This window comes from Sarcophilus harrisii, chromosome 4 (genome assembly GCF_902635505.1).
Source record: "Sarcophilus harrisii chromosome 4, mSarHar1.11, whole genome shotgun sequence".
In the NCBI taxonomy this organism is placed as follows: domain Eukaryota; kingdom Metazoa; phylum Chordata; class Mammalia; order Dasyuromorphia; family Dasyuridae; genus Sarcophilus; species Sarcophilus harrisii.
In genome coordinates, this window is record NC_045429.1 from 68,780,359 (window position 1) to 68,801,323 (window position 20,965).

Here is a 20,965-nt window from a genome sequence, read left to right on the forward strand (position 1 = left end):
GATGCCAAGAAAGGCCAAAACAGTCACTGCTCTCAAGGAACTCACAGTATAATAAAGGAAACAGCATGAAAATAGCCATGTACAAATGAGCCACTTGGTGGCAAAGAAAGGGAGTTTAGGCTCCTGGTTCTTCGTTCCATCCAATTTCAAATGCTTCCTACGGAACTGTTCTAGGGTGGCTTGGTGCTTGTACAAGGTACAGCACCTCAGCCTTCCATTTAACTGAACTGCTGAGGCCTCAGCTGCACGGTGATGTTTTTGAAAAGGATCACTGACCACACTGTCCCCAGGAAACTCCCAGGATTGTCACTGAGAGTGAGGAAGAGCCAGAGACAGAGAGATAGATAATTTGTTAATCATTTACTGCGTGCTACACTGGGAAGTAAAAATATAAGAAATAAAGGCAGTTCCTATTCTTATGGAACTTATATTCTAATGGAATATAAAGGGCAGGGGCAGTCTGGAAAAGTCCTGAGTTGGGAGTAAAGCATTGAGAGAAGTGATCATGGATGACCTGGACTTCTTCATGTTGAATTCTAGACCAGAACTTGTCAGTCATAGGGAAGGAGGCATCTTCAGGGTGAGAAGTCTATTGGCTCAAGTAGAAAAATCCAGAGAAATCTATTGATTGGCACTGAGCCTATTCTGGGGGAAAATACCAGAGCTGTTTTGTTTTCTGTTCTCCCCTCCAAGGAGAAAGAGGCTGGGAGCTGGAGGTGGTAGGCTTCCCTTCACTTGCTAGTGAGCTATATGATAAAGGACAATTTTTAGTTACCACAGACACTGGCAAATGAGGGGCAAGTACACTTTAGAGTCATTCATTCATAGGATTGTGGATCTAGACCTAAAGCTGGAGAGAAGCTCTATTGCAACCTCCTTATCTTACAGATGCAACTCCAGACAAGTGACTTGCCTAAGTTGATACAGTAGATAGAATCTAGAGTCAAGAAGATTTTAGTTCAAATCAAGACACATCCTAGTTGTGGTACTCTGGGCAAGTCACTTTACTTCTTTCTATAAAGTTTCTTCACCTGTAAAATAAGAATAATAATAGCATCTGCCTCCAAGAGGGCCAAATGAAATAATAAGTATAGTTTTTGCTGTTGTTCACTCATTTCAATTCTGTTCAACCCTAATCTTAACCCCATTGGGGTTTTTTGGCAAAGATACTAGAGTGGTTTTTTTACCTCCTTCTCCAGCTCATTTTACAGATCTAGAAACTGAGGCACAAAAGATGAGGTGATCTGCCTAGGGACAGTGCCTGAGCTTGGATTTGAACTCAGGAAGATGTCTTCCTGACTCCAAGCCCAATGCTTTGTCCACTGTGCCACCTGTCTGCCCCCTTCCCCCAGTGACTTTCTGATAGTTTATATTCTAACCACCACATTAAGAAAACATTGAAAGGCAATTTCAGCCCTCCAAAAGAGATGGTCTAAATCAGTGGTCTGAAACCTTTTAGAGTATGAGGGTTCTCCTCCTCATTTTTTCAAAATAAAGTTTATTGTTATATTTTGGTTTTATATTATATACCATTTCTGGTTTTAGCACATTACCCCTCCATTTCAGCATTGAACATCTCATTATAATATCAATAACAACAACTGGTTGAGACCTCACCTGACTTTGTATACAACATTCTGCTTCCATAGACCCTTGCCTTTCATTATCTATTCTCAGCAACCAGGAATACTTGTTACAGTTATTCAAAGTTTGACTTCCTTTTAGTGTTCTTTTTTAAATGTCTGTTATCATGTATATTTTCAGATCCTGTTTTAATGTCAAGACATTTTCTGGACCTTCACATACTATTAAGATCCATTGGTTGAGTATTTCAATACTAAAAAGGATCCAAGCCATCTATGGATGCTCTTCTATTCTGTAACACCTTCAAATGAATTCACTTCTTATTCATCACCATAGTATCTACACAATGGAAGGTATATTGGCTCTGGAGGCAGAGGCTGCCTCCAAAACTACCTGAATGACCTAGTGGTAGCTAGGTGATGGAGTGGATACAGTATTGAATTTGGAATCAGGAAGACCTCAAGTTAAAAATATGGGCAAAATCCCTTAACCTTTTTGGCTTCTAAGTCATATTTAATTGCTTCTAAGACTTCTTCTAGTTCTAAATCTGTGATCCTATTATTTATTTGACTTAACCTCCCTGTACCTCAGTTTCCTCATCTATAAAATGCGAGGGTTTGACACCTGGTACCTTCAAAGTCATCTAATAGTCAAACCTTATTTGTAATGCTTTGAAAAATAACACATATATTGTTTTTTTTTAATTTAATAGCCTTTTATTTACCGGATATATGCATGGGTAACTTTACAGCATTGACAATTGCCAAACCTCTTGTTCTAATTTTTCACCTCTTACCCCCCACCCCCTCCCCCAGATGGCAGGATGACCAGTAGATAACACATATATTGTGAGATTTATTATCAATTCAATCTATAGAAACTATGTTTTTTTTTTACCTATTTGCATATGGACTGGAAATCCTTTGGAAAAACTCCTGGTAATCCTAAGCTCCAAAGTTGGAAACTACTGATTTAAATAACTTTAGAATCTACAAGGCTATGTGAATGTATATCTGTGCCCCTCATTTCCTAGCTAGAAAATGAAGATAAGAAAGGCAAGAATAAGAAACTCAGCTTATAATAATGCAAGACTTGTAAAATATTCAACACAGGTATGGAATGCAAATACGTTTTCATTTACTAAAGCTTATAAAAAAGTCAGAAGCTATTACTTGTCTAATTCCACATGGAATAGAAAGTTAAACATGAGAAAGTTAAATACAATTAGTGCATTTGTAAATCATTCTCTCTTTAAGTACCACAAAGTATTGATGTTATGGCTGAGCTTGGCTAAAGTCTTTTGGGACCACTAGCTCTAGATAAAGATTTTACTGTTGTTTATGTAATGCTAACCTCACTGTCATTTATGACTTTGGACCTATGTGATTTAGTGGTTAATGGGGCAGCTAGGCAATGCAATAGATAAGAGTGCTGGGCCTAGAGTCAGGAAGATCTGAATTCAAATTTGACTTCAGACACTTACTAGCTGTGTGATCCTGGGCAAATAATTTAACTTCTGTTTGCCTCAGTTTCTTTGACTGTCAAATGAGGATAATAATAGAACCCACTTCTCATGGTTGTTGTGAGAATAAAATGAGATATTCGTAAAACATTTAGCTCCATGCCATACAGTAGGGACTTAATCAATAATATTATTTTCTTTCTTTCCTTCCAATTGTCACATTTCCCTTTGGGCCACTAGTTGCCATTTTTGTTTGTTTGTTTGTTTAGATAGAATTGTTTCCTCACTGGTTTCCCACATCCAAGCTATTTTTCTCTAATTTATTGCACACAACCTACACGATTAATCTTTACCCCAACCTAACTCTGACCATGTCTTGCTACTGCTCAAAAAAATTTAGGGGCTCCTCATCCCATCCTAAATAAAGCCTAGCCTTGTTGACCTGGCATTCAAGGCCCTCCATGGTTGAATCATAACCTTTAGTCTTCAGGCTTATCTCATATTCCTCCCGCTTCAGGCATTACATGTTCTGGTCAAACTGAATTACTGGTTCTCTCAACAATACTGCAATTTACTGCCTCTGTGACTTTGTTCATACCCTTCTCCCATGCCCCCATTTCCACTTGTCAAAATCCTGCTTATGGTTCAAGGTCCAGGTCAGATACTACCATCTCCATGAAGCTTTTCCTGATTCCTGCCTCACTTCCACTGCTTGAAGCCCAAAGTGATCATTCTTCTGCAGTCAGAGTATTTTGTACTTCTCTTGGGTATTTATTCCATTCTGACTGATAGCCTAGTAATTTGTGTATAAGTCTTATCTCCCCTGCTAGATTAAAGGAAGGAGTCGTGTCATTTATTTTGTTTTCTCGATAGCATCTATTTCAGTGGTAGCTGCTTAATAAATCTTTGTTAAAGAAACCAGGAATGAAGGTAAGGAAAAGGAAGAGATAAATGGAAGGAAAAAAAAAGGGAGAGGAAAAGAAGAGGGGAAAAAGGGGGAAAAAAAGAAAGATTAAATGAGAAAGGGGAGGAGGGGCTAAGAAAGGAAGGTAGGTTGGTTTCCATCTACATGCAAGAGAAAATTTCACCTAGCATCACCTCTCCACTTATAGAATCAGCAGCTCATTAGAATCATTTTTTAGAATCACATTTAGTTCCTCAGCCACTTTCAGAATCAGCAGCTCATTATACTTTCCATGACTATCAGTAGAAAATTACATTCATAGTTAGATCACTGGGTGGTCAAATCATAGCAACTTGCATTTATATCATGCTTTACCATTGTAAGGCACTCTTACTTACTTGATGCTCACATCACCATTTGTTGTAATCAGTATTATTATCCCCATTTTATAGATGAAGAAATTGAGGCTCAGGGAAGTTGTGATGATACTGCTGGTATATTATTAGGGCTGGAATTTGAACCTAAGTCCTCTGCATCCAATTCCAGTGAAGATAAAGTTGGAAGAGAAGAACAAGAGTGAGAAAAAGGGAAATGGATGGGGAGATCAGAGAGTACCAAAGACAAACTTGGGCTTTTTCACAGGGCTAGGAAAAATGTATGAATTTATGGTGAAAATTCTAGACAGGTTTATCTTTAAAGTCCCTGCTTGTTCTGAATCCTACAACAGTGGGCCTGGGGTACAAATGTTTGCTTTCACCCTGTGTCCTACACCAAGAAATGGCTTTTCCTTGATGGAAGAAGGCTGACTTTTGTCAGAGAATGGTTTACACTGCTCTGACGTTACTGTGGACAAACTTAACTCATTAAACCGCCTTTGAGCTGGAGATGATATATGGAGGAAGTATTGGTACATACAGTAACAGTAAATATCAGCAACTTATCTGTCAAGTGTGGTGATAGATAAAAGAAATACATGGAGGGACGTGTCAGCTGAGAAAAAATATATAGCTTGCAGTAAATCACCACCAAGCAATTAAAACATAAAATCAAGTTAAGCAGTATTTTGTTTCCAAAGCAAGGGAGAGCAATGGCAAGAGAGTGGCGATGCTGGCAAATGGGAAAACTTGAAGGCTGGAACTCTATTGGCCCAGGAGGATTCTAGGCCATTGAGTGTCTTCCATCAATGGTGAGATTCTCCTCAAACTCCTAGCATTAGTCAATAAGGAAGTTCTTCTCAGCTGATAAGGGGTCCTTCCTAATTACATCAAGAATCCTTCCTGAAGGTCTTCTCTAGCCAGTCTTCCCATTCCAATTCCCAATAAATCAAAACTACTTAATCTATTTATTAAAACAAAGAAATAAAACCAGGCATGAGAAAGGGTGGGAAAGAATGTAACTTGGCTCCTCTGTGGACTACATTTATCCATTCAGGTGACATTTATTAAAAGACTATCATGTATAAGGCACTGTGCTATTCTATTTGCTGTGGGAATGCAAAGAATGATATAGTCCCTGTCTTCATGCTGCTTATAATCTTTTGGAAGGTCTACGATGTACACACACACACACACACACACACACACACACACAAATACAATACATAGTATGATCCAAGAAAAGAAGTTTTAAAAATCATGTTAATTCAGAGGTAGAAGAGATAATTTCTTGTGGGGGGGAGGGGATATGGATCAGGGGAGGTTTCAGGGAAGAGATGGCATTTGTGATGGATCTTTAATTGAACAAGAGAAGTCAAAAAACATGAGCCAAAAAAAAAAAAAAATCACGGACACAAGAAATTATGGGACATACTCGGGAAACAAGGAATAGTCCAGTTTTTTTGTTAGTTCAGAAATGAGAGAGATCATTCAGGAGATTATTGAAAGAGTTTGTGACTAGGACACAGGATATATGAAAGAGAATAGAGGCAAATAAGACCGGAGAAGTAGTTTGGAGATATATTTTGAAGGTCTTTCAGTGAGAAAAAATAGCCCCATCTGATCAATCAATCAAGCGCTCAGCATGCATTTATTAAGTTCCTACTCTACATGAAGCTATGGAGGTGAAAAGAAAATAATTCAGTAATCCTTGCCCTCAAGGACTTTACATTCTTTTGGGGGAGACGATGTGCCAGTATATAGAATAGAACCCAAATAAATGCCAGGTAATTTTGTGTCCTAGCATCCGGAAGAATAGGAAAGGCTTCATCTGTAGAAGGTGGTACTTGTAAAGAGAGGAGGTAAGAAGAGAGTGCTTTCCAAAGAGGAGAGACAGGAGGTGGAACGCCATGTGTGAAGAACAAGACCAATTTGGCTAGACTTTGGAGACATAAAGGAGCACTCTTTCTGTGTTATAAAGCCAAAAGGATAGTTATAGTTAGAGAAGAGATTTAAATGCCAAAGAAGTTTATATTTGACCCTAGACACAATAGGGAATAATTGGAATTTACTGAGCAGGGGAATGATGTGTTTTTAAGAAAAATCCCTTTGGAAGCTTGTATAGAAGATAGATTGAGGAAGGGGAGAGACTTGAGACGAGGAGCTCAATGGGAAGACTATTGCAAAAGTTGAGGTGAAAGGTGAGGAGGGATTGAACTAAGGTAAGAGCAGCAAGAACGGGACAGAGGTAAGAGAGGTTGTGGAGGTGGTAGCAGTGAGATTTAGCAATCGATTGGCATGAGGGAGAGTGAGGAATAGAATAATAGGACAGAGGTTAAGAAGTTGGGAGACTGGAAGGATTGCTTTGCTCTTGACAGAAATAGGGAAATTCAGAAGAAAGGTGGATTTTGTGGGTAGGAGGAAAGAAGGATGGGTTTTGTTTTGTACATGGTAAGTTTCAGATGCTCTGGTCACTCAGTTAATAAAGATTTTAAATACCTACTATATGCACTGTGCAAAGTGCAAGAGATACAAAGAAAAGCAAAAGGCAGGGTCTGCTCTCAAATAGTTCTTGATCTAATGAGGAAAACAACATGAAAACTACATATAAATAATATATGAAATAATAATGGAAATGATTAGAAGAGGGAAAAACTTACTGCAGAAAGTAAGAGTTAAGGTGGGGATTAGAGATAGCTAGACAAGCAAAAAGACAGACATGAGGAAGGAAAACTCTTCAGGTAAGAAGGGAAATCCTGAGAAAATGCCTAGAATTGGAAGAAGAAGTGTTGTGTTGAAGGACCAGCAAGGAGGTCAGTGGCACTGAATTGCCAATTAGTGGACAGAGTGTATACACTATAAGAAGACTAGAAAAATAGGCAGACACCAGGTTATGAAGGGCTTTGAATACCAGTCAGAGGATTTTATATTTCATCCTGGAGATGACAGGTAGCCACTGGGTTTACTGAGTTGTGGGCGTGGGACAGTGACATGATCAGTCTTGTGCTGCTGAGTGGAAGGTGGATTGGAGGGAGACTTCCAATTTGAAATATCTAACAGGCAGCTGGTAATGTGAGATCTTAACTTAGGGAAGAGACTGGATGTACAGATCTGGGAACTTTCTGCATGGAGATAATAATAGAGAAAGAGAAGAAGGGCCAGGGTCCTTGGGGTACATTCCTAACTAGGGAATGTGACAGATAAACCTTAGCAAAAGAGACCGAGATGTGGTCTGACAGGTAGGAGAAGAACCAGCACAGAGCACTGGAATATGTCTTATTTCCTGCAGCTACTCTAAGCCCTTCCCAGCGGTTGTCCAGGCCCTTCACACATGCCAGGAGTCATGGCTGTCCTTAAACCAACTGTGAATGGAAGGTGGTGAGATAGGGTGAGAACCCATAGTTACTGTATAGCATTATGTGTGTGTGTGTCCTGTCTCCTACCTTGATAAATTATAAGCTCCATGAGGACAACTGTCTTAATTATTTTGGGATTTTCATTCTGTCTGGAGCAGTGTGCATTTGTAATAAATGGATGAAGGAACAGATGAAAGAATGGATACGATGTTATTTCAAGAATGTTGTGCATGGATATCATGTAATCAAGCTTTTGGGGTTTTGTGGGGAGGCTGCAGAATTCTCTGATGTTTCTCCGTAGAAGCCAAGATAAACTGCACAGACCTGGGGACTACATATTCTCCAGAGATGAAAAACATTTTACGGAGGGTAGTGGTTCTCAGGGATCCAGGCTTTCAATTCTAATGAGTATGAAAGTCAGGGCTTATCCCAGGACTTCATTTCAGCCAATCATTCTGACTTCTTTCCAAACAAAGCTTTTTTTTTGGATAAAGATTTTTATTTTTAAATTTATGGATCCCTCTTGTTTTTAGATCATAGTTATTTCCCAATATATTCTACCATGGCCCCCAGGAAAGCTTTCCTTGTAAAAGGGGGGGGGGATTAGTTAAGAAGAAAAAGAGGAGTTACACAAAACCAACTAACCCAAACCTAACTAAGGTGATGATCTTAATCACGTCTAACCTGTAGGTTATAGGATCATTGTAAGGAATAGGCAATAAGGCAGGCAAAGTGCTTAGTAAAACTTTAGAGCTGCAGAAAATTGAGCATTACTGGTGAAATGCATGTGTGTGTAGGTATGTATAGTTCTGAGAAGTATCTTAATGGGGAGAAATGTTCCTGAAACTTGAGCCCTTTGAGGGATTTATTTGACCGTGATTGGTTCCCTCTAGGTGGAGTGCTTTGTGACTTAAGAGATAGCACCAGCACCAATAAAGCAATGGCTTCAATCTGCATTTAGGTCAATCGATCAATTGATCAGCACACATTTATTAAATGCCAGCTCTGTGCTAGGTAGTGTGATGGACACTGGGGATATGAATATCAAAATAAAACTAGTCCCTGTCTTCAATGAGTTTACATTCTGGGGGCAGAAGGGGAGACAACGTGTGTGTGTGTGTGTGTGTGTGTGTACATGTGTACACATATATATGATACAAAACATACAAAGTAGCTAGCATTGTCCTAATCCTTAGGCTCATAGGGCTTGTGACTATAGGTACTTCTTTAACAAAGAACTCTTTTCACTGAGCAAGTAATTTCATCCTTTTGGGCTTCAGTTTACCTGACTGAGTTGTTTTGAGGATTCTGGTCTTTGGTGCTGACTTCTTACTATTACTGGAAAAACAATTCAAAATGCATGTTTTCTGATGAGTGCCATTAGCTTCATCTTCTCAGTGCCCTATAATCCTTAAAGCACTATACACACGTCAGTATTATTAATTATTATTATTAATAGTATGATCACACAAAGGCCAGCATAGCATCAATCCCCTAGCTTTGACTCAAGGGAGGGATATACTCCAAAACTGGAGCTGAGCTCTGTGTGCAGATGCCCTCAAGATGAGCTTTTGACAGCAGCTGGGCCCCAGCTTAGAGCTGGGTGCTCTGTTACCCAGAAGAAAGGTAATATGGAAAGACTTTCACTTATCAACCAAAGGTTCACATTCCACAATCAGGAAAATTGCTTCAATCGCTAAAATTGCTGGTGGAGAAGTCCATTTATTTTTCATTTTTCTTGTGCACTTGCCACCCCTATGCATGAATCACTGTCGGGATGCGGATTAAATTTATGCCCCCCCATTATCTTTCATGTCTCCTGTGCTTAGGGGGCAGTTGGGCTTCCTGCGACTAGAATTCACTATCTTCTTTTTTTTCATGAGTAAGGAAGATAATTCAATAGCTCCTGTCCTTTTGTGGTCATCAGCAAAGGCAACAAAAGAGGCCATTTTTCTGCTCAGGAGAATAACTTCCTTCTTCTTCCTCTCTGTTCTTCCTTTTTTATGTTTTTGCCATTACTGTATAGTAGTGACTCAAAAGGGATTGTTTTCATGTAGAAACAAGCTAAGACCAACAGCCCAGGTTTATAAATGCATAGGATTAATCTCTTGGATATTTGTGGTGTATGTGCTTATGTGTGTGTATATGCAGTATGATATGTATGTATGGTGTGTGTACGTGTGTTGCTGGTGTGCATATGTTGGGTGAAAGAATTGTTTGGTTTCTAGTAAATTTTTTTATTATTAAAAAACACTTAAACATGCATGTGTAAAAACAGGCCCATGTTGTACCTTTCTGTTCTAATCTTTCTTTCCCACCCAAACACACTTTCAACCTTAGAGCTCATCCCCAATAGACCCCTACTTTTGCTCTTAGTTAGATGTGCTCGATTCAGTAACTGTCTCCATAAGGACCAGTCTCTATCCAGAAATATCTACTTAGCAGGAACCTATTGACTAACAGCTAGCTTTTATCAGTACTAGAGAATTCCAGTTTCTTCCATGGACACTACTCTTCTCCTAGAGAGGTACACAATTCCATAGGCTTTTAAAGTTCCTTATTGTTATTGATCTACGTTGATTTGCCATCACATTAATTTCCAAACAGACTCCCTTCCTGCCCAGAAAGACTTCTCTGAGAACAAAGAATAGAAAAGAAAGAGAACAAAGAAAGACAAGTTCTGTACTAAGCCTCCTAGGGGCTGAGCCTGAGGAGCTGTCCAATGTTCTACACCCATCACATTCCACCTCAGCTTCCACTTTTACAAGCCAGAGAGGTGATTTTTGTATTCTCTTCCTTAAGGTCAAACTTAGTCATTATAATCAAACAGAATTTGGGTTTCATTTCTTTTGTTTTGTTTCCCTTTACATATCATCACATAGATTGCTTTCCTAATCCTCCTTACTTCTCTCTATATCCATTCATATAAAACTCCCTATGCTTGTCTGTATGCTTTGAATTCATTGTTTCTTGCTATTCAGTAATATTCTATTACATTCAGGTCTCACAATTTCTTTGGTCATTCCCCACAATGGATCCCTATCTGTTTTTAGCTTTGTTAATATAAAAGGTGTTACTATAAATAAATTTGGTGTAGTACATGACCTTTTTTTCTACACTTGACCTCCTGGTGGAGGTGTCTAGAAGTGGGATTTCCGTCAAAGGATAAAGACCTTTGAGTCACTTTCTTAATGTAATTACAAATTACTTTCCAGAATGGTTAGACCAATTCACAGTCCTACCAACAGTATATGCGTGTCCATCTTTTCACAATCCCTCCAAAATCAATTACTCTTGTCATAATTTCCAATTTACCGCATGTTAGGTAAAATCTCAGAGCTGTTTTGGTGTGTACTTTTCTAATTTATCTCTCCTTCAGGGTTCTCTAGTACTGACTTGGGCTCTCCACAAATGACTCCAGCCCCTCCCAAATATAGGACAAAGTCTCCTATACCCCAGTTTCATTTAATCATTAACAACTACCCTAATTATTATAAAGAAATATTTACTTTGAAAGATATAATAATAGGTAAGGAGGGGAATTGCAATACAAGATTTTTCAAGGGTCAATGCTGAAAAATTATCCTTGCATATGTTTTGAAAATTAAAAACTTCAAAAAGGAAAGATATAATAACAAATATACAGAAAATTCTCTAACATGTCTTGCTCTTTTCTTTTTTATATTTTCAATTTCTGATTAAGGGAGGAAAAGAGATGTAATTCATAGTTTAGCTTAGTTTCTATAGAGCGCACAGTCCCAGTTCCAAGTTCCAACCCACCCTGTGCTTGGTTTCTCTGAGTGAGGCTTCCCTGTGAGACTAGCCGGCTCTGTTGTCCAGCCTGGAATCCTAGAACCAAGCTGGCACAGCTTGGGAGGGCAGGGGAAGGAAAGCCTCGCGTCACTGGTTCAGTTCCTGGTGCTTGCTGTGGGTGGATGATGATCTTCACCTTCTGGATGGAGCGGATAGAGAGAGTGCCATCGTCTAGGACAAGAGAGTTTTAAAGGTGCGGCCTGTGCCACTTGGGTGGTCAGCCAAAGGAAGCCGTCCGCAGCCATGTGGAAGGGTACGCAGAGGGACTCCAATGTAGGAGATCGGGGGTTTCCCACAGCAGCCTCTGTAAGGCTTCCTGCATGTTAGGCGATCTGGGCTCCAAAGCCCAGTATCAGGGTACAGTGCCCATGGTTAAGAGTTTGAAATTCTTGTTCGGAGAACTTCATTCCTATCTCCTGACCTCTTCTTATCTATTGAGCGTTGGTCTTCTGTATTTCCACAGGCATCGTATAAAAAAAGGCACCGAGGAAGCACAATAGACCTGAAGTCAGGGAGACCTCAGACATTTACCAGTCTTAGATACTGTGTGACCCTGGACGAGTCACTTAACCTGTTTGTCTCAGTGTCTTCATCTGTTAAATGGAGATATTAATAACATCTATTCCCAGGACTGTTATGAGGGTCAAGTGAGATGATATTTGTAAAGTACTATGTAAACGATAGTTATTAAAAGATAGACGCAGGCAAATATGAACCTTCATAGAAGGAAAAAAAAATCCCCAAAGTAAAAACCAGACAACCTTCTGGTAGCCTGGCAGTTTGAGATCCCCAAGCTAAAAGTAACCTTAGTAATGGCTGTTTCCTAGACACTTCTGCCGAATCGAGCCTGAGTTTTCCTTTGCAATCGCAGAAGAATTGATCATCCTATCTTCTCTCTCAGTGCCAGTCATGGATCTCCCCCTCCCCACTTCTTTGGGTGTCTGCGGCTAAGTAGGCTGTGTGGCCCCGGATACCAGGCCCCACCCAGGAAAGTACCCTCCACAGCGCACATCCTAGCCACCATCTCTCCAGGTGCAACATGCTCAACATGTCACCAGACCCCTTTTAGCCCCTTCAGCAGGTATCATTACAGCATAAGAGTCCTATCATTTTGAGTTAATCTGGGATTCATCATGATAGCTGTGACCATAATTAATTTATTTGGTATTAATGTGGATGAAATATGTACTGTCCTTTCAGGGGAAATCATACTGCCTATAAGCATTAGTTAAAAGGACCATTAAAATCAAACCTTCCTCAGATCCATTAGGCGAAGTCTTTCATCTTGAAGAAGATAAAGTTCTGCCGTGTGAAATGTCATGAATAATTAGGTTGATTGCTGTTTTCAACTCTGCCCCTGCCTCCCCAACCCCTCCCGTTCTTGCAGTCTCCTCCGGGAAGCGGGCGAGGCTCACCTGGTGCTCTTCAGCAGTCCCCTCTGGGGCTCACTAGGTCCCTCCTTGGCCAGTTAGACAAGCCACTTGCCTGGCAGGCTTCTCTCTATTCCGAGTGGGTTCATTCCTGCTTTCCCCGGGGCTCTGCCGCGAGTGGCCTTCCCCCTGGCCTGAGGAGCTGGGCACGTGTCCCTGCTCCAACATTCCTTCCCCGGGAGCGGCGCTGCTGCCCGCAGCTCTGCCCGCGGACGGCCCGTGCCCGCGGAAACGTAGGGATGGGGAGTAGGAGCCCCAAGTGGCGCTGATGTCCCTCTCAGCCAGACCCGCTACGGGCCCGGAAAGCACCGCAGAACCAGGCGGAGAGCGCGGAGGACCTCCTTTGGAGCAGGGCTCCTTTTCGTGGTGCCAGACCCGCCTTGGCGGAAACCTGTGGGAGCCCTCCGTAGAGGAATACTTGTAAATACGTAAAATACGTAGATTACAAAGGAAACTAATTATGCTGAAATAAGTTACCGAGGCTAAAAAACAGTTTATGAGATATAAAAAAACTCCTAGGCTACGGAATCTGAGTGAAGGGCCCCGAACGCGTCTCGCCCAGGTTAGAGAGGGGGGAACTGAGGCTCAGAGAGACTGCGCCTTGGGGAGCTCACATAGGAAAGAGCGGAGGAGAGGGTATCTTTATGCAAGGGACTGGAAGTGACTCAGAAATGGCCCCCAATGCCCACATCGAGTCGGCGCAGCCTGGGGGACTGAACGGGTGTTTTCCGACTTGTTCGTGCCACAGGACGTGTTCCGGCCGCTCCGGCTCTGTGAGGGGCCGGCTGCGGGGCGGCCCCGATCCGTGGCCCTGTGCCCCCCGAGGCGAAGGGGGTAGGGCTTGTGAACAGCGCGGGCGCGCAGCCGGGGCTCGTGCCCTTCCCCCCCCCCGTGGGGAGACCTCCCGAGGAAAGGCGCCGCCCCTAACCCCTCTCTCTCTCCTCCCGCAGGCGCTTCGGGACGAAATGCACGGCTTGCCAGCAGGGCATCCCCCCCACGCAGGTGGTGCGGAAGGCCCAAGACTTCGTTTACCACCTTCACTGCTTTGCCTGCATCATCTGCAGCCGCCAGCTGGCCACCGGGGACGAGTTCTACCTCATGGAGGACGGGAGGCTGGTCTGTAAGGAAGACTACGAGACCGCCAAACAGAATGGTAGGGCTCTCTGGTCTCCTGGCGGGGGCGGGGCCTTCTGGCGGGGGCGGGGTTCTCTGGCGGGGGCGGGGGCCCTGTGGAACTTGGTGGGGGCCTCTAGTGGGGCGGGGCCCTCTGGTACATGGGGCTCTGGCGGGGGCGTGGCCCTCTGGTGCACATGGGGCCCTCTGGCGGGGCGTGGCCCTCTGGCACATGGGGGCCCTCTGGCGGGGCGTGGCCCTCTGGTACATGGGGGGCCCTCTGGCGGGGCGGGGCCCTCTGGTACATGGGGGGCCCTCTGGCGGGGGCGTGGCCCTCTGGTACATGGGGGGGGCCCTCTGGCGGGGGCGTGGCCCTCTGGTACATGGGGGCCCTCTGGCGGGGGCGTGGCCCTCTGGTACATGGTGGGGCCCTCTAGCGGGGCGGGGCCCTCTGGTACATGGGGGCCCTCTGGCGGGGGCGTGGCCCTGTGGAACATGGTGGGGCCCTCTAGTGGGGGCGGGGCCCTCTGGTACATGGGGGCCCTCTGGCGGGGGCGTGGCCCTCTGGTACATGGGGGCCCTCTGGCAGGGGCGTGGCCCTCTGGCACATGGGGGGGCCCTCTGGCGGGGCGTGGCCCTCTGGTACATGGGGGGGGCCCTCTGGGGGGCGTGGCCCTCCGGTACAGGGGGGGCCCTCTGGCGGGGCGTGGCCTTCTGGTACATGGGGGGCCTCTGGCGGGCGTGGCCCTCTGGTACATGGGGCCCTCTGGCGGGGCGTGGCCCTCTGGTACATGGTGGGGCCCTCTAGTGGGGGCGGGGCCCTCTGGTACATGGGGGGCCCTCTGGCGGGGGCGTGGCCCTGTGGAACATGGTGGGGCCCTCTAGTGGGGGCGGGGCCCTCTGGTACATGGGGGGCCCTCTGGCGGGGCGTGGCCCTGTGGAACATGGTGGGGCCCTCTAGTGGGGGCGGGGCCCTCTGGTACATGGGGGGCCCTCTGGCGGGGCGTGGCCCTGTGGAACATGGTGGGGCCTCTAGTGGGGCGGGGCCCTCTGGTACATGGGGCCCTCTGGCGGGGCGTGGCCCTCTGGTACATGGGGGCCCTCTGGCGGGGGCGTGGCCCTCTGGCACATGGGGGCCCTCTGGCGGGGGCGTGGCCCTCTGGTACATGGGGGGGCCCTCTGGCGGGGGCGTGGCCCTCTGGTACATGGGGGGCCCTCTGGCGGGGCGTGGCCCTCTGGTACATGGGGGGGCCCTCTGGCGGGGGCGTGGCCCTCTGGTACATGGTGGGGCCCTCTAGTGGGGGCGGGGCCCTCTGGTACATGGTGGGGCCCTCTGGCGGGGGCGGGGCCCTCTGGTATATGGTGGGGCCCTCTGGCGGGGGCGTGGCCCTCTGGCGGGGGCGTGGCCCTCTGGTACATGGGGGGGCCCTCTGGCGGGGGCGTGGCCCTCTGGCAAGGGGCGGGGCCCTGTGGTCTCTCCGGTGGATGGTGGGTTTCCTGGTTATCCAGGTGCTGATTCACTTGCTCATGACCTGAACACTGCATCTAGGGATACGGCATTAGCCACCCCTCTCCCCCCCAACCCTCTACAACCACCCAGCGATAACTGGTTTCTGAAGTGCCAAAGAGGGCACTAGATCTGGATCCGGGATTTCATTTTTTAGTCCAAGTGTTTTTATTGCGAACTTGCCAATAGCTAACAAGCGCGGGAATTCCGGTCTGTAAGGGAAAGCAAGAATGGGCGAATTGCTCGGTCAGCGCATTTCGTGACGTAGGCAGAGGCTTTGCACACACATGTAATGCGCACACACGCGGCACGCACGAGGCGAGCGCACGCATAGGCGCACTCTAACTCGCGTTCTGCCTGTACGAACGATGCTGACAGCAGCCGGCATTTACAGCGCGCCTGCTGCGGGCTGCGCCCCGGGCTCGGAGTTACAGAGTATCCGCGGTGGAACTTGCACTCGGCTCTCCCGAGTCCGGCGTTCTGGGCACTATGGCGCCACTTAGCGGCGCGTAGGTGCACAGCACACGAATTGAACAAAAAGCCCTGGATGCCTCTGTGTGCGTCCCCTTCTGAAGCCGTGCATTTAAGAAACGCCTGGCTTGGGTTCCCTTCTTTTATTTTCTTTCCTTTCCGCAAATCTACCGTATGCCGTGTGGAGAGCTGCGCCGCTGGGGCTTTCCCAGGACAGGCCCAGGAGCCAGGGGAGAAGACACATTGACCCCAGAGTCAGACAAGAGAGTTCAAATCCCTCTGACCTCTGTGTGATCTTGGCCAAATGATAGTATTCCGCTTGGTCATCTGTAGAGTGAGGGGGTGAGAGGGGGGGCTAGCTGTGAGGTTCCTTGCAGCTCAGAGCTATGACCCGAGCAGTCTGTGGTGACAGTGGTGAGTAGAGGAATGCTTGGCGAGGATGTCAAGCCCCCCATGCTTCCTGCAAGCTCGGTACCCCCTGTGTGAGAGGGCCTGTGTTAGGGACTGGCAGGGACGCCTCTTTGGGGAAGGCCCTTGGGCATGATTGGTGAGCGTGAATTAACAGTGAAGAGCCCTCTGGGGAGCAGAACAGCAAGAGAAAGAGAGACTAAGTAAAACTTCCACCTTCCTCCTGAGTCTACTTCTTTTGTTCTGACTTTCAGAAGAGAAAGACATTAGGTTATTAGTGGTCCTGATCAGGTTGGGCCTTAGGCAAACTGGGAAATATGGATGCTGTCCCAGGTCTAGAGCCTTCCTGGCTTCCTTGCAAGGTCCCAACCTCTTCCAGGGCATCCATTACCACCCTCGTGTTTACCACACCTCTTGTTTTGGTAAAGGTCCTGATGCCGGCCACTTATGCCTTAGTTTGAATTGATTAATAGATATATTTTCATTTTAAATAATTTACAATTAAGGAGGGAAAGACTTTGGCTTTTCTAAAAGTGACCATCTAGCAGGTAGAGATTTTTTAATGTAAGGGGAGCAACTTTTTAGTGTTAGGTCAGACAATCAGTCGATGTGCAAGGCATACTGTATGGTACATTCTTCTCTAAGGCATATAAGGACGACCTTGATCATTATTGTCACTTTTGGTTTTCCTGATGTTTGCATAAAGAGCCCAGAGGGACTGGTTGATTCTAGATTTAGAGGTAGGAAGGACATTGGAAGATCACCTTGCATGATTTTCTCCTTTTACACATGAAAGAACCAAGGCTCTGAGAATAAAGAGACTGGTCCAAAGCGCCCCAGAGGTGCTAAATGGCAGATTTAAGATTCAAATCCAGCACATTGCCAAAGAATATAAAGGGGGAAAAAAGGACGTAGGGACATGGGGTCCTCAGTATGAGGCTTGCATGTTGTAGGCATGTAGTATTTGTTCAAATAAATTGCCCTAAGATTGCTCACAGTTTGTATTCTAGAGACCATAAAAAGGGAAAAGGACCCACATGCAAAAATTTTTATAGCAGCGCACATTTTAATGGCAAGGGACTGAAAACTGAGTGGATGCCCAACAGTTGGGGAATGGCTCAATAAGTTCTGGTATATGAATATTATGGAATATTATTGTTCTGTAAGAAATGATGAGCAGGACGATTTCAGAGAGGCCTGGAGAGACTTACATGAACTGATGCTAAATGAATGAGTAGAACCAAGAGAACATTGTTTACAGAAATAAGATTATATGATGATCAACTCTGACGAGGCTCTTCAACAGTGAAGTGGTTCAGGCTGGTTCCAATTGTCTTGTAATGGAGAAAGCCATCTGCATCCAGAGAGGATTGAGGGGACTGAATGTGGATCACAACATAGTGTATTTTTACCGCTTTTGTCAGTGTTTGCTTGCTTTATTTCTTTTTTTTTCTTTTTTCCCTTTTTGATGTGATTTTTCTTGTGTAGCATGATAAATGTGGAAATATGTCTAGGAAAATTGCACATGTTAACCTATATTGGATTACTTGCTGTCTGAGGGAGGGTAGAAGGAAAGGAGGGAGAAAAATTCAGAAAACAAGGTTTTGCAAGGGTGAATATTGAAAACTATTTTTGCATGTATTTTGAAAATAAAAGCTATTATCAAAATTTTTAAAAAAGACTGCTCACAAATAAAATGTTATTCATAATTGAGTCACCAAAGCACTGGGTCTAGAATATCTAGTCAGTTGTCAGAAATTTATGGTAATTATAGGCCTGGATCATTTTATACCCAAATTACTTCTCTTCCCCTCAAACAAAACCCCCAAAAAGACACAACTCAGTCAGCTTCCCCTGCCCCTGCCTCTCTCTCTCTCTCTCTCAGATGGCTTGGTCATCTTGTCTTGTAGATAGCATAAGCTAAAAGACCATAGCAAAGATAATGGCAAATGAGCAAATGTCATTATTTGCTTCAGAGGAGAGAGAGACAGAAAATCTTTGCAAAGGCTGACAAGATCCTTCCAAACTAGCCAAAGCCTGTTTGGATAATGAAATATTAAAATACTAAACATATGAATTAGTGGAGGTCTGAGAAAAAATAGTTCAGATTTGAGAAATGAAGTCTAGAAGGAAGTCCATGCATCCAAAAGTATTTTTTATTTTGTTTTGGTTTGGGTTTTTGCTGTAGCTTCACTTAACTGTATTTTGTTTTTTTTCCAATTTCATGTAGAGATAGTTTTTAAGATTTTGAATTCCAATTTTTTTTCTTCCTTTCCCAGAAACTCCTTCTTTCTCCCCTCCTCAAGGCAACAAGAAATCTGACAGAGGTTATACATGTACAATCATGCTAAACATATATCCATATTAGTCATGTTATGAAAGAAAAATCAGAAGAAAAGGGAAAACAATGAGAAAGGAAAAAAAACCAACAAAAAGTGAAAATAGAATGTTTTGAACTGCATTTAGACTCCATAGTTCTTTCTTTGGGTGTGGATGGCATTTTCCATCATGAGTGTTTTGAAATCATCTTGGATTCTTGTATTCCTGAGAAAAGTTATCTCTTTCTCTGTCTCTCAGGCTCTCTCTTTCTTTCTCAAACTGGGACCTGTTATTATATAACTAGAAAGGAAAAGGCCTGATCTGAGGGGAAGCACAGAAAAGGTACCAGGAGATAATAGCACTGGTGACTTACTTTGTAGGTGACTTTGAGCAAATTCTCTCTCCTCTTGGAAAGATGTGGGCTTTGGCCTCTGAGGCACCTTTGGGTTTTTTTCCTCCTTCCCTTGTCTATCTCCCTGGTGAAGATGCAAATGAGTAAATAGCCAGTGAGACCAAAAAGAGCAGCAAGGAAACAGATTAATTAATAAGCTGGAAAATCAACCCCTAAATGATTGATCACTGATTGTAAATGAGATGGTCCCTGCCCTGTGAAAAACTTACATGCTGAAGACAGCAGACAGACTTAAGTGCTCCTATTCTTATAGCATGTCATTGGATTACAAGAACAGTAGTCGTTTGCCTTTGTTAGGACAAAATCAGATTCCCAAGGCTTATTTCTTTTTTTTTTTTCCCTTCTTTTTCTTTTCCATCTCCTTTTTCTCTCCTTCCCTCTCTTTCTTCTCTCTCTTTTTCTCTTTTCTCTACCCTCTCTCCCTCTTTTTCTCTCTGTCTCTGTCTTTCCCTCCTTCTGCCCTTTCTCTCTCTCTCATTGGGTGAAGATAATCTGTGATAAACTGGAGCCTGAATGAAGGAAAAGACAACTCAGAAGTTAAGAACAGAAAGAACCAGCATAAAAATGGAAAGAGGGAACATAGATGAAGGAACAGAGAACTTTATTCCTAACTGGGAAGACGGTAGAAGAGAGAGAAAAAACAGAAAGGCAGAGAGACTTGAGATATCTGGTCATCTGAAGCCCAGCTTCTTAAACTGTGGATTGTGACCCTCCTATGAGGTCTCATATCTGACTATGGGGGTCATGAAATTATGATTTATTATCAGAAAATGTTTGATTTGTATCCCTATTTTATATACCTATATGCTTGGGTCTCAGAAAAATATTTTGGGTGAAAAGAGGTCATGAATGGAAAAAGTTTAAGAAGGCCCAAAGTACCGAGGAGAAAAGATAGAAAAAGACAGGTCAGAAACACCATATATAGGAAAAATCCAGAAAGAGAGAGAGAGAGAGAGAGAGAGAGAGAGAAAGGACTTGTAGAAGCCATCTAACCTAACGCCCTCAATTTACAGATTTTTATTTAGAACTTGGCAAACTTCAACTAGAAGAGATATTTGCATAGACTAGACATAGAACCAAAAAGGAGGCTCGTAGCACAACTCCTGGTTTCCATCATGTGTAACTTGCTTTTCTTTTAAAGTAAATAATAATATCAACTTGCAGCTTTCAAAACTGTTCTACTTGCCTGACCTTTCTGTTCCTTTTAAAAAAAAAAATATGTCTCAAAGACTCTCTCCCCTCATTTTCATAGTTGGAGAAACTGAGGCATAGGAAGGTTGTCTAAGGTTAGACATGGAATAACACAAGGAATAATTGGCACAAGGTGGGACTGGAATGTTGGTCCATTGACTCCACTCCACCAGGCTGCTTGTTTAAAGTCAAGAGCCATGTTTCAGTTTTGTTTCCTATAATAGTTGGCATTGTTCAGTACTTTAAAGCTTGCAAAGAGCTTTGTGCATATTATGATCACATTTGATCTTCACTACAACCTTAAAGGAGGCAGCTAGGCTGAGGGCCTCAGACACTTAGTAGCTGCATGACTCTGGGTAAGTCTCTTCACTCGTTTGCCTCAGTTTGCTCATCTGCAAAATGAGGATAATAAATAACACCTACCACTGAGCGTTGGGTTGTGGGCATTTAAATGAACTAATCACTTAAAAGCACTTAGCACAGAGCTTGACACATAGCAGGAGCCATATAAATGTCAGCTATTATCTAGACAATGCTATTGATAATTACACAGACCATATTGTTGTTCAGTTATGTGATCCCATTTGGGATTTCTTAGCAAAGACACCGCAGTGGTTTGCC

General features: G+C 44.0%; 1 protein-coding gene across 1 annotated transcript in view; it reads left to right on the forward strand.

Annotated features, from left to right (window-relative positions):
• The window catches only part of LHX4 (LIM homeobox 4), a 65,993-nt gene that overhangs the window by 33,935 nt on the left and 11,093 nt on the right, over positions 1 to 20,965 (forward strand). Inside the window, exon 3 of the mRNA XM_031936980.1 lies at positions 13,874 to 14,076. Coding sequence (XP_031792840.1) covers positions 13,874 to 14,076 — 203 coding nt within the window. The remainder of the gene's footprint in view (positions 1 to 13,873; positions 14,077 to 20,965) is intronic.